This window comes from Rhizophagus irregularis, chromosome 17 (genome assembly GCF_026210795.1).
Source record: "Rhizophagus irregularis chromosome 17, complete sequence".
Lineage (NCBI taxonomy): Eukaryota > Fungi > Glomeromycota > Glomeromycetes > Glomerales > Glomeraceae > Rhizophagus > Rhizophagus irregularis.
Window position 1 is genome coordinate 3322248 of NC_089445.1, and position 14103 is coordinate 3336350.

General features: G+C 27.2%; 2 protein-coding genes across 2 annotated transcripts; one reads left to right on the plus strand and one right to left on the minus strand.

Annotated features, from left to right (window-relative positions):
* Positions 1–1403: 1403 nt before the first annotated feature.
* Positions 1404–2260, minus strand: OCT59_009428 (uncharacterized protein; the record flags this gene model as incomplete). Its single annotated transcript, XM_066133547.1, has 2 exons — positions 1404–1708; positions 2137–2260. 2 exons carry the CDS (start codon positions 2258–2260, stop codon positions 1404–1406), a joined length of 429 nt encoding a protein of 142 aa, XP_065999978.1.
* A 9553-nt stretch (positions 2261–11813) lies between these two features.
* On the plus strand, positions 11814–13399 carry OCT59_009429 (uncharacterized protein; the record flags this gene model as incomplete). The annotated part of the gene is made up of 6 exons (XM_025312773.2): positions 11814–12144; positions 12217–12452; positions 12528–12580; positions 12703–12902; positions 12978–13233; positions 13329–13399. Exons 1-6 carry the CDS (start codon positions 11926–11928, stop codon positions 13397–13399), a joined length of 1035 nt encoding a protein of 344 aa, XP_025188867.1. The 5' UTR covers positions 11814–11925.
* Positions 13400–14103: the final 704 nt, after the last annotated feature.

Consider the following 14103-nt stretch of genomic DNA (forward strand, 5'->3'; position numbering starts at 1 on the left):
GAGATGATTTTCAGGGCATAATTCAGCAGGAATGGGATAACATTGATCAAAACGTTTTCTTTAATTTAGCAGATAGCATGTCAGATCGGATTAACATGGTCATAGAAAAAAATGGTTACACGATAAATTACTGATTTTTGACGTATGTTTATCTGCGCATTTTAAACTATAAATACAATAAATTTGAAATGAAAAAAATAAACTTTATTATATTTTTACATATTGTGATAAAATTCCGAATATTTATGTCGTGAACTGTAGTATTGATAAAAAATTCTTTTTTTATCAATATATATATCAATTTGTGATCGGTGTCGATAGGTGCATTAATAATATTGCCGTATAGAGTGTAAGAAAAAATATTTGGAGAACCAAAGATTATGTCTATATATGAATGACCATTATGATTACTAAAAGTAGAAGGTGGCGGGTTGTGGAATATTTTAATTAGATCTTTATAAAATTTTCCTTTTAACGTAGAAAGTATTTGTTTGTGATAATAGTGTCATGAAATATTCTCGTAAGGTATTTTTGTGTGATCGCAGTTTGGTGTATCTATGGTGTTATCTTTTTTATAAGATAGTTTATTATTATGTGGATTAATATTAAAATCCCCTATTAAAATGTAGTAATTATATTTATTAGTATTGTTGATTTTGTTAGAGATATATTTGTCGATTATATCTAAGGTTTTGTATTTGATGGAGTCCGAAGTTATAGGTGGTAAGTATAGATTGATAATGTTAAGTTGGTGGTATTTTTTGAAAAAGAATGTAGCGTATATTAGTCGTCCTAGTATGAAGAATAAGGGACCTATATATTTATATAATGTTGGGAATATAATAATTGATATTCCTGATGATTTATTATCAGGGTCGGGATTATGAATAATAGTAAACTGGCGATTTGATGGTGTATGTGTAAATAGTGTATGATTAAGTTTTTTATAATTATTTTTGTTATTTTGTTGGAAGTCGTTATCGTTTTCAAATGAATTGTTTTTATCATATTTATGCGTTTCGCATAAATGTAGAAAATGAATATCAGATTCTATCATGTAATCTATTAAGTTGATTAATTTGGATTTGAGTTCTCCTCTGATGTTAAGTGAAGCTACGTTTATAGAATCAAAGTATAATAAATTCGGGTTAAAGTATGGGATATTTTTTTTGTGATTTTTTTGATTTATAATATTTTTTTTGTTATTTTGTATAGTTTTTTGGTTATTTGAAATATAGATAAGAGGTTGATTTTTGACGTCAACCGGTGTGTTATTATTGGTGTATTCCATAAAAAAAAGAAATATAAAAGTGTATGTGTAAAAGAAGAACAAGTTGGGTTAAAATCAATATAGGAAGTCCGAAGTTATAATGTCGTTAATTATTAAGGATTCTTGTAAATGATTATTTACGAGATCCAAAATTGAAAATATTATAACCATATGATAATGTACCACTTATGTTATCATTTTGTGTATAGTCCGAATCTGGTTCTATAATACCATCATCGGCAGCGTTGTCTGTTAGTGCCGTTAAATCTTGGTGCATTATAGTGTCGTCTTCTGTTTGAGGAAAACTATCGCTATCGTCAGCTGATATTCTTGGACTTGAAGATTTATTAGATGATCTTGTATAGTGTTTTTTCTTTGTTTGTTCGTATGAGGTTTTTTCGTACGGTGAGGAGCGTTTAGATTGTTTGATAGGTTTGTCTTTAGTGTAAATAGCATTGCTGAGTTTACTGATGTTGTCAGTAAGGATGGTCAGTCGGTCTTTCGGTCCTGGACGGTCCTGCCCGGTCTTTGGGAAAGTTATAAGGAATGCACCCTTGAATTTTAAGGCGCAGCAAGTATGGCTAAAGACCAATAAATGTCAAAATTTGGCCTTTATACTTCTTTTTTTAAGACCAGCAGAGGCGAAATTGGAAAAAGACCGAAAAAAGCAAAAAATACTGGTTTTGGCAAAATAAAAACCTGCCTAGCTCTAAATTGGGTGATTAGATCGAGACCAAAATTTACCACTTTTTGGTCTTTAATCAGTTCTGTTGTGCTACAAAAAATTGGAAGCACAGCCTTATTACTTTTCCAAAAATTTCCTAAAGACCGATCAGGACCGATCAAAGACCGCAGGACCGACTGACCATCTCTAGTTGTCAGTGAGTTTTTGTATGATTTCGTCATATTTGTCTTGTCTTGTATTAATAGCATTGACATTTGTTGCGATGTTATTAACTTGATTTTCAATATTAGAAAATTTCGTCTCATATTGTTTGGGGTTGTTTTCTAATTGTGATATTCTAGTGGTAAGGGTATGTACTTGATTTTCTAGTTGTTTAACTTTTTCCAATAAGTTGTCGTAGTTTTGGTAAATGTTATCATGTGGTCTTGATGTAGTCTGTCTTTGGTAATTAGGTGATGGATTAGAGGATGATTGTTGGATAAAGTTATTTTGTGATTGTGGTGTATGATATTGTAGTCTTGATTGCGGGAATCTTGTGTTTTATTGTTGTGTATTGGCGTTAGATGGATGTGTTCTATTTGTGTTTAGAGCAATAACGTGGTTATATGTTGTCTTGTATTTATCATCTATAGTGATTTTTTCTTCGTTTCTTTTAATAAGTCTTTTTGTAAAAAATTTTCTGTTATTTTTGTCAAGGATGAAATTTTTGTCATCACAATTATTAGTAGTGTGGTTACATGCGCCACATATGTTGCATGTTTTGGATGTTACTGTGTTGGGGTAAATATATATTGAAGATCCGTTGAAGGTAGTACTGATAGCACCATTTGCATTTTCAGGAAATTTTTTTTCATCTGCGTACAGCATATATGTAAGCATTTTTCATTATTGAATATTTAGATGTTTGAGTGAACGTGCACGTGCATCCGTGTAGATATTTTATAACCGGTTCAATATCTTTATTAGTGGTGTTTAGAGACAGACCAGTTACTTTGTAATATTTAGAGGTTCTTTTCTTGTAAATAAGGTTGTTTTTGTTTCCTGGTAATATTCTGACACTAAAATTTTCTATTTCTAAGCTCCAGTATTCTTCTTGCATGAAGTACTCAAATGCTGATTGTTTCTGGAATCTTACTATTAGTTGTTTGTATGTTGGGTTGATAAAGATAGGTTTACCTTGACGGTTACGTCCTTGTAATCTTCTAGGTGGTTTTTTGATTTCTTTATGGTTTTATTATTATTATCATTAAAAAATTAATACAAATTCTTCCAAGTTCGGAGAACACGTGACCAAAAATTCACAGCTCTGGGCCGCATTAGATAATTTGACCAGAATTATGGGTTGATAATTTTAATCGATTAACCAATTTTTGAGATACCTTAATCGATTCCAAACTCTAGTTTAAATAAGTGTATTTTCCTCTATTTTTTTAATGAAATGTCTATTAATGTTTTATTTAATTTCTCTTTTTTTTAGATGATTTATTGGGTATCAGAAGTATATGCTGATGAAGGCCCTATTCTACATGGATTTTGATAAGAGGGGTGGTTTGAATTATTTACTTAATGAAACATTTATTAATGTTTCAGGTTATCTCTTTTTTTAGGAGACTTTTCTTCAGGTCATAATATGGGAATAATTAAATTTTTTGTATTTTTTTTTTTTTGCTCCAGGCAATTTTTTTTCAAAAACTAACATTTTATAATTTGTTTTTTTATTTATAGGAAACCAGCTCAGAACTCTAGAATATGTATCTTTTTTTCGAAAGTTTTAAAATAATTATTATTTTTTATGGACCAGCTCAAAATTGGATTTTGAAGCTTAGGAAGTATCAGGTCTTTGAACGTCAGATTTTGTTTTCGAGTCTGAACGTATGGGATCTCGGTAAAGAATAAAAACAATTAAACAAAACATTGCTAATGTTTTGTCTTCTAGATGAATCATGCGTAATAAAGAAGATAAATCACTCCAAGAGTATCACAAAGTCTAACAAAACTAACTGATTGAGCCAAAAGTAACAATTCAAATGTGGTATGTTGCATGGTTGCTATTTGCATAGATTGGTAGAAATCAGTCCATTTTTTTTAATTTATTCTTTTTTTTTTATTGAAATGATTGCTAACGTTAATGGTTTATTTCTTTTTTCTAGACTGAAGAACGTGTGGGATTTCTGATGGGAAATGCCGGGAAGTCTCTTTGAACGCAGATTTTTTTAACAACTGAAACTTTATTAACAGTTTGTTTTCTCTCTTTTTAGGTAGCTGTATCCTTAAAAATATTGAATTCAATGTATGACCTGGGTAATGGTCAGATACTGGACGCGTGATATCTTGGTGAAGTATTGATCTCTTTTTAGTTATTTTTAATATTTTTAATGTTTTAACAAAATGTTTGTTAACATTCTGCACTTTTTTTTAGGTGGCTCTTTCAGATCTTTTTTGAATTTGGATTTGTATAACCAAGTTATATCACTTTCCTCTAACATAAGTACTAGTAAGAATAAACAAGATTTAACATGAATGACATAATCGATGCATGTTTTTGAAATACAATTAGGTAACAAATGAAAGACTGGCAAAAAGTCTTTTAGTAGTTTAATGATGAAATATTGAGGGTAGCCACAATTTAGATATAATTCACGTGCGAAATATGTATCTTTTTCTAAAACTTCACAATTTCAAAATGAACAATTTAATAAATATTTAATAATATTTTACTATTTATTTACGAATTCGAAAATACAATTACAATTTATTTACAAATTCGATAAGATTTCAATAATATATTTTTACAATTTTGATCAAATCAGCTGACGACACCTTAATGTAACGACTTCGATATTAAATTATACCTAAATCGCGACCAAATCTTGATTAAAAGTTTCACGATAAATTTTTGATATAGTCAATATTTGGTTTCGATTTTAAAAGTTTCCGTAAAGTTATATCACGGAATTTATCAAATTATTTACATTTTCCGTGAAAGGCTCATTTTTACAGAGTTTTTACACAAATAACTGATAAAATTTTTTATAAAGCTAAATTAACTTACAAAAGAATGGAGATAAGATATTTTTAATATTTATTATAATAATTAAATAATAGAAAATGTTACAAAATAGAGATAAGACATTTTAAATATTTATTATAATAATTAAATAATAGAAATGTTACATGTTAAATATTTTTTTTAAAAAAAAAGAACAAGAATAAAAAAAAGTAATATATGTGGGGTAAATTAACATGTAATATATGTACAGGAGAATATTTTGCTCATATAATATAATAACTTTTCTAAGACACTCCATACTTTACTATGTATATATTAAGAAGTCATGCTTCACTAATTTTCTCTTAATAAATAAAAACCGGTATATTTATAGAATTAAACTTTCAAGTTTATTACATGATAGTACAATTACCAGTTTTTTCTGTTGGACCTTCCGTAACTTCAGTAGTAGGTGGTTTAGTGACAACCGTAATTGGATTCATCTTTTTTAGGAAGTTTGTCTGTTGGTTGTTTAAGAATTTATTTGGTAAAACTTTAAAAAAGCTGACAAATTATTTTTGAGTAATAAGTCTTTTTAAAATGGGTGGTTTTTTTTTTTGAAAAATTTGAACTTCCAAATTAACTATTTTATACTTTTAATTTTACTGCGCATATACGAAATGACATTGTACAAATTATTATTGTTCGTTGATTTGTTGAACAATAACAATTCATGTATCATGATTTCGAAACAGTGTAACCTGCGATATTATCTTAATTTGTTTTATTAAAAAGGAGCCTAAAACCTTAACTGTTAACAATCCAAAATCTAAAGCACATAATGCGCTTGTATTTAATATTCTTGGTATTCTGAAATATAAACTAGGAACGGGAACTGTTATTAAGTCCGAAGTGCTGTTAAATGTTTTATTGTTATATATCATCATGCCGACGGACATTTTTGTGTGACCTTTGCATAGTCCTTCGGAACAAATAATTGTATTGTCATCTGACGTTACACAATTCCTTTTTGGAAACCTGTAAAAAGCATAATGACAGCCAGAATTATGATAATTTTTACATTTCCTAAAATGGACTATGACCTAGAATCCCATGACGCAAAAAAATTATGGTATCACAACGGGTAATTCTATTCTTTTTTTTAAAAGAAAAATACAATTTGTTTATACTTCAGAATACAAGAATATTAAATACAAGCGCATTATGCGCTTTAGATTTTCGATTGTTAACAGTTAAGGTTTCAGGCTCCTTTTTTAATAAAACAATATCGCAGGTTACACTGTTTGAAAATCATGACAATATCAGATATAATGAATAATCATTCAAAAAACAATATTAATTTGCACAATATGAACGATTTTTCGTTTCGTACTATATGCGCAGTAAAATTAAAAGTATAAAATAGTTAATTTGGAAATTCAAATTTTTCAAAAAAAATTCACATATTTAAAAAACATTTTAAAAAAGACTTTATTACTCAAAATAATTAGTCGACTTTTTTAAAGTTTCACAAAACAAATTCTTAAACAACTCAGCAGACAAACTTTCTAAAAAAGATGAACCCAATTACGGTTGTCGCTAAACCACCTACTACTGAAGTTACGGAAGGTCCAACAGAAAAAACTGGCAATTGTACTATCATGTAATAAACTTGAAAGTTTAATTCTATCAATATACCAGTTTTTATTTATTAAGAGAAACTTATTATATTACATGAGCAAAATATTTCTTTTATATATTTATTACATGTTAATTTATTTATTTTTTTTATTCTTGATCAATTTTCTTTTCAAAAAATTGTCATTTATTACGTATTTTTCATAAAAATCTTGTCACATTAATATTATCATGTGACTAAATTTTATAATTTGATTGGTTTATATCTTACATAAGGTGGGGCCCATAAGGCATTACATTAAACTAATATTACGTAATTTATGTAACATATTGTCAACACAATGATAATAAACAAGAGTTTGTAAAATATTTGGAATGTGGTTTATTTTGAACTTAATAAAAACGTGACATTTGAATTTATATTATGCTACCATATTCTCAGAATTGTTATTTTCTGTGCAGCAGCGAAATTTAAATTAATTTAAATAAATTATAAAAATTGAAGGGTTTAAATTTTATCTGTTATACGCAGGTGCGTAGCAACGTAACGCACCCCTATATTATGTTATATGTAAAAGTCAAAATTAGTATTCTAAACCCTTTCTAGAACAGGCAAAAATACACGCATAGGACGTGTGCTTTAAAGATTCTATAACAAGTACTACATAAGGTTTGCATCGCGTTTATTCAAAAAAAATGAAATAAAATGAAATTTATGATATCACATTGGGTGTTCTGTCAACTAATTAAATCAAAACTATATATATTATATAGTTACAGTACATTGATCTTCAACTAATAAATGATTTTTTGATGAAAATTTGATTGACACTATAAAACTGTGTAAATAGACAGTTCGAACTTCTAAACTTTTTAAACATAAATCAGTTTTTCATACTACAACTACAAAGTTACGAGGTTTTTTTTTTACATTAACTAGCAAGTTTAAAGAAAATTCCCATTTTAATCTTAAATTTGATAAACTACTATATTGGATGTAAGTTTTTTTTTATTTAAATATAAGAAATCGCCTCGTAACTTTGTTTTTATGTCAAAATTTTACATTGAAATGTTAAGTCGTTAAGGCTACACATCTAATTAACTGAAAGCTTAAAAATGGGTGTATACAAATCATAATAAACGCCGATTTCAGCTAGGTTTTTTTTCCAAAACTAAAAAATTATTATATTATATATTTTATTAAATAATCTTTTAAGACTTATATTATTTTTTTCGGTCTTTTTGGACCGAATTATTGTCCTATTTTTCAGAATTTTTTTCGGTACTTATTTTTTTTTTTTAAACCGATTATTTCTTATCCCCCAAATTTTTTTTCTTTTTCTTTCGAATTTTGCTTTTATTTTTCGATTTTTTCTGTTATTCCTTTTTCCCGATTCTTATTATAATAATAATAATATTTTTGTATCTTTTGTATCAAACTCAATAATAGACTAACATAATTACTTATTTGTTTATTTTTTGTAACAATTCGTTATAATTAATTTTTCTGGAAATTTTTTTTTCATATTAATTAGTGAGATATTTTTTTTCTTAGAGGATGTGATTTTTTTTAATGCTACAATGGAATTTTTTAAGATAAAAAAAAGATTTTTTTTTTGTAACAATATAACAATAAACTACTTATAAAAATTGTTTTTGTATGAATTTATAAATTTCACAGTACTGCAACATTTGTTTCGTGATAATAAAATTTGCATTTAATAATAATATTTCATATACTGTATAACACTTGCACACAATTCATTGTTATTTATAATCATATAAATTGTGTAATTTATTACATTTATTTCCTACTAATGCCATCATAATAATAGTAAAAAACTAGACCTATTCACATTGCATGGCAAATAAAATATTAGTGTGTTATTATTACTCTTTTACTTGATGGGCAAGTATCATCCGGTGCAACGCGACGGGTTACGCTAGTTTAGATTAAAAAGATGTTTTTAGCTAGAAATTTTTTAAAACAATTTTGCATACATCAGGAAATTTTTTCCACTTAAAATCCACACATCGAATATTGAATTCTCCAAATACCCTGTGACAAAACACATGGAATTTTCGGCGTAGATAATCTATCTTTTCTGAATTAAGCTAATTTAATCCAAATTTTCACAAAATTCGATATGAATCTCATATTTCTGAACAAAAATTTCATGAGAATTCAGCCAAAAAGACTGTACATTGTATTGAGAATATTTTTCAAGGTGTGGTGTATGATGACCCTGTAAAAAAAGTTAATCCATTTTTATATTCGTCTTTTTCTGTAAAAGGCTCATATTTCCGGAATTAATAACCTTATATCACGGAATTTATCGAATTATTTACATTTACCGTGAATGTAAAAAAAGTCAATCCGTTATCTTTTTTCTGTAAAAGGCTCATATTTCCGGATTTATTAACTTTATATCACGGAATTTATCGAATTATTTGCATTTTCCGTGAATGGATCCGTGAAAGGCTCATTTTCACGGAGTTCTTACAGAAATAACGGATAAAATTTTTTATAGGGTATTTGTTTCACCCTTTTTAACAAAATCTTTAGCGAAACGTTTAGTAACGTTTTGATATTTCCTTTATTAGACAAAAATTATTGGGATATCAGGATTCTGGTAAGATTTTTTTCGATTTTTTCATTATTTTTAATGAAGTGTTCTAATGGTTCGTTTTTTTTCTTTCTTTAGACAAGTTACCTTGGGAGACATTTCGGTAAAGTTTTTTCCATCTTTTAACGAACTGTTTCTAACAGTTTGTTTCTTCTCTTTTTTAGACGGTTCTTTTGTATTTTCTTGCGGTAAGTTAAATTTTTTTTCATTCATTTTGTTATTTGACGAAACATTAACTAAAATTTTGTTTTCTTGTTTCTTTCTTTTTTTTTAGACGGTCAGGCTTTTGGACACGTGAAATTTCCAATGGTTGGTTTCTTTTACTTTTTTTAGATTTTTTTGGATTAAATTCTTTATTTTAATGAGACGTTAACTGACATTTCATTTTCTTTTTTCTTTTTTTTTTAGACAGGTCAGGCCTTTGGACGTGTAAAATTTTCAACGGTACCTTTCTTAGGTTCTTTCAGATTAAAATTTTTTCATTTTTTTTATTTAACGAAATGTTTAACTAACGTTTCGTTTTCATTTTTCTTTTTTTTTAAAGATTTCCTTGGCACGCAGCTGGACCTTTTGACATTTATGGTTATGGTTAGGATTAGGTTAGGGTTTGCGAGACTTCAGTGGGAACTATTTTGACAGGAATTGTATCACTATTGGCATATAGTAATGAATCAGAATGAAAATTTGATTTTGATTCTGGATACAGAAGAACGGATACATGAACTTAAAATGCTCCCTCAATGGTAATGGTAAGTTTCGTAATGAATTTTACTTTTTTCTTAATATTGGAAACGTCCTTATTCTTTACTTTTTTGTATTTATGTTGTCCTAGATGTAATAATATAAATCTAGGTATGGAAGGGGTTTGATTTGGTACCTGGAGATTGGAGACGGTAAGCTTCTTTGCGAAACTTACTTTTTGTGTTTTCTTTAATTAGAAACATTTTTAATGTTTTTATTATTTTTTTTTTATAGATCTCAGCTTCTTCAAACCTTTTTGTTATTGGACAGATTGTTTTTTGGAGTCCTTAAACGTGTAGAATTCGGTAGGAGGCTACCTTTCCTTGGATTATTTCATTTTAAGGAAAAGTTCGTTTTTTATTGGACTTTTTTCAAATTACCTTTAGCGAAACATATTTATTTCCAGATACTTTTATACATTTTATATATAGAATCATATTGTCAATACTTAATAATGTATAATTTAATAGTTAGCTAGCGTAGCAAGGTAATATATAGCATTGTTTGCTTTATTAAATATATATGCAAATAAAGTATGTTTACAATGTTATATATTTACAATAGTAAAATAGGTACTATAGTGAAATCGTTTTTACAGTAAATTAAAAAGTGTAGTGGCTCTCACTTTTGTATGACCGTATGACGACTATGACGTTCACGGATGAATCACATGATTTTGGCGCAGTGTCAATGAATAAATAACCCAGGTGCTATATATAAAAGCAGCTTTATGATAAAATCTGCATAAACTACCAGAAGCTTAAAAACTCAAAGTAGGAAATATTCTTATATCCCATCTACTAAATTAGTCAAAGAAGCCTCCAATTTAAATTCGCGGGGTACACCGTCGCACAACGATTTTTTTTATGCAAGAAATGAAGGCGTACAAGCTTTTTTGAATAATTTGCAGTTTCGATTTTTTTAAACATCAAGTTTCACGCACGATGCAAAGTAATATCTCGTCATAATTTAAAATAAAGAATTTTACTATACTAAAAATGTGTGTTCATTCCAATGGTGCTACAAACTTATCGTAAAAAGGATGTATTTCAAACATTATGTATTTGCATTTGAAACGTATTTCCATTTTAAAAATATATTTGTTTCACAAATTGTAAAATTGCAAATGCAATAATAAGACCCTTGGTTGTTGATCGTAGTCGCATGGTAGTTTCTAAGCTTTAAAAGTAGATGATCGACATTTTTGGAGATACGTTCAATAAGGACAAGCATAATTTTATTAATTCTATGTAAAAATTAAGCGAAATCTAATCCGGTTGAATTTTCACTCGTTCGCATGATTCATTACTATTATTTCCTTTTTTGCGTTTTAATTATTAAATTATGCATTTGGTATACTTAGGAGATATCATTAAAAAATCCTTTTCTTATTTTATAAAATGCATATATAATTATCGAAATATGTTAATCTATCTCTATTTTAAAGAGAACGATGCTCCTTTACATAAAAAAAATGATTTCATGTTGAAACCATGTTTACAGTTCGAGTTTAATTTCGGAAAATGAAAAGGGAAGCACACCAACAATTTCAAAATTTAATACTAAACAATATCTTTGTCTTAAAACTTAGAACACATGAAACAAAAGGCTTTGTTGACGTTCAAAAAAAAAAAGATCAATAAGCATGTTTTATACAGAATACGGTTTTGTTTGTCTAGCAATCATTAATTAATGACACAGTAAAATCCGCTCCTGGTGTGACTCTATTTGTCACAACCTGGAGAAATTTGTAGGGATCGCCGTATTACTTCTGCTTACAAAGAAGCGAAACGAACAATTAAAAAAAACATCTTTGTTAAAAATTATATATAATGGTCATAAATTTGCCAATGTTAAAATTTTGTATTTGATAAAAAAATCTCTACATAATACATAATTTGCTAAAAATTCTAAACTCAAAAAGTAAATTTTATAAATTTATAATCAACCAAACATTGAAATTAGTATTACAAAAATGGTAATAAGAAGAGAAGATGATACGCTTCAAGGCATTCTTCGAATTTTTTATAAGAAACTTCAAATTTCTGAAAAAATACTTCTTTACGCATATTTAATTGACATGACTGGATACACATTTTTATTTACTATTTATTTATTAGTATCTGGAAGATTTATTACTAATGCTGCATCTCTTGCACTGCTCCTCTTTCCTATTATTTCTGGAATCACAATGGCAAGTTTTATTTATTTATAAATTTGCTTATCATAAATATCAATTTTTTTTGACATTCTACTTCATTTATAGTTTTACAGTAAAACAATCTTACATGGAATTTCATTCCTTGTAGTACATTCCTTTCCTCTTATCGTAGGCGTGTTCCTTTTTTACACGCAAAGAAACACTTGTTCGGATTTACCATCAGAATTTTGTTTCTTTCCGACAAATGTAACATTCTATACATCAGGCGTACTCTTACTTATATTTTTAATTATATCCACGATATTTTATTGCACAATATTATATCATATTTGGTCAAAAAAGTAATTTACACCAATATTTTATATTTATATTTTATATGTAGTAAAAAACTTACAAAATTTTGTATAATTAATTAGGATATGGCCTATAAGACATAAATATCCATACATAAATGATAAAGATATAATAAGTAAGTGAATAACAATTAGTTCTCATAATAAATAAATGCAGCGCTAATTTTTTTTTAAAAAAAAAATAATAATTAGTTCTTTTATCCACAAAATTCTAATATTTTTTTTATTTATTATTTAGGCATGGATGCTATATACCAAATACAATTCCCAATTTTCCATGCGAAAATCATGATTATAGGATTGTATACAGTTTTTTATATATACACGGTTTGGATTGTAAGCATATTAGAAAAAAATCTACGCGGTATGAGAATTATTAATTTTTTTGTCCCATTTAATATCGTAATTATATATTATGCGTATTTTATGTTGAAGGGTGTAAGTATCAAAATAAATTATTAACTGTAAAATTTATCATAAATTTTCTTAATAACATATTTTCTTTACTATTAGGTAAGAGATGAGAAAAAATGGATGATGTACATCGTATATTTTGGGAACATCTTTCAAGCCATCTTTTTATATTATGCAACAAAAGATGTTTGTTATAGTACTCATAAACCATTTTCTTTTCTATATTGTTTTAAATATGGCGCATTTTTCGATGTGTTTTATAGTTTAACAGTAATATCCTGGATAATATTGATTTTATCCACATGGAATTCGATCAGATGTCAAAGAAATTTTGGGTTGCATCTTGGACAATTTCGTAAGTAAATTTAATTTATTGAGAATCGATAAAATAGCTATTTATTTTACTAATATATCATATATTATTTTAAATTTATTTTTTAATATTAACAGTAAAGTATGAACCGATCCCTGATGCATTTAAATCGGGTACAAAATTAGAAAGTATAGAACAAATTTTATAAATAGCAATTCTAAAAATAATGGTCAAGAAAAGAAAACTGGTTATAAATTGATTAAGAATGTAAAAAAAACTTAACGTTTGAAATAGTAAATTAATTTAGAAACATGAACATAATACAAGTCACATTAGAACACTTTTTTTTTAGTTTTATAAAGTGATACCATGCGATATTGCGGAATTTATTTTACAAGCAAATTAAAGAACATATAATAATTACACCCAAGACTAGAACACAAAAAATTCCTTTCATAAACCTATTATTTCCTTCAATAGATTAGAATAAATTATTATAAATTGTTTATTTTATTAAATTTAATACGAAGAACATAAATCATTTTCTTCTAATATGATTGTTTATAACATTTTTAATTTTTAAAGGAGTTTGCTATTTATCGCTGGCGGCGATCATCACAGGTGTCACGTGATTTATAATTTTGGCCGGAATTAAGTGATCGACATAAAAAATGGACTTTTTTGGAATATTGTGTAACACATTTCAGTTTTTTGATCATCATTTTAGAAAAATTGATTTTTTTTTTAAAAAAAAATAATAAATTACAATTATTTTTAGTTAACTATTAAAGATAGTTTAAAATCACTATCCTACAATTTTTACAAAAAAAGAAAAATACTATGTGACAATCTATGTGGATGCATCTCATTCGGCGGGGTCGACAGGCTAAATGTACGAAATGTATATATGTG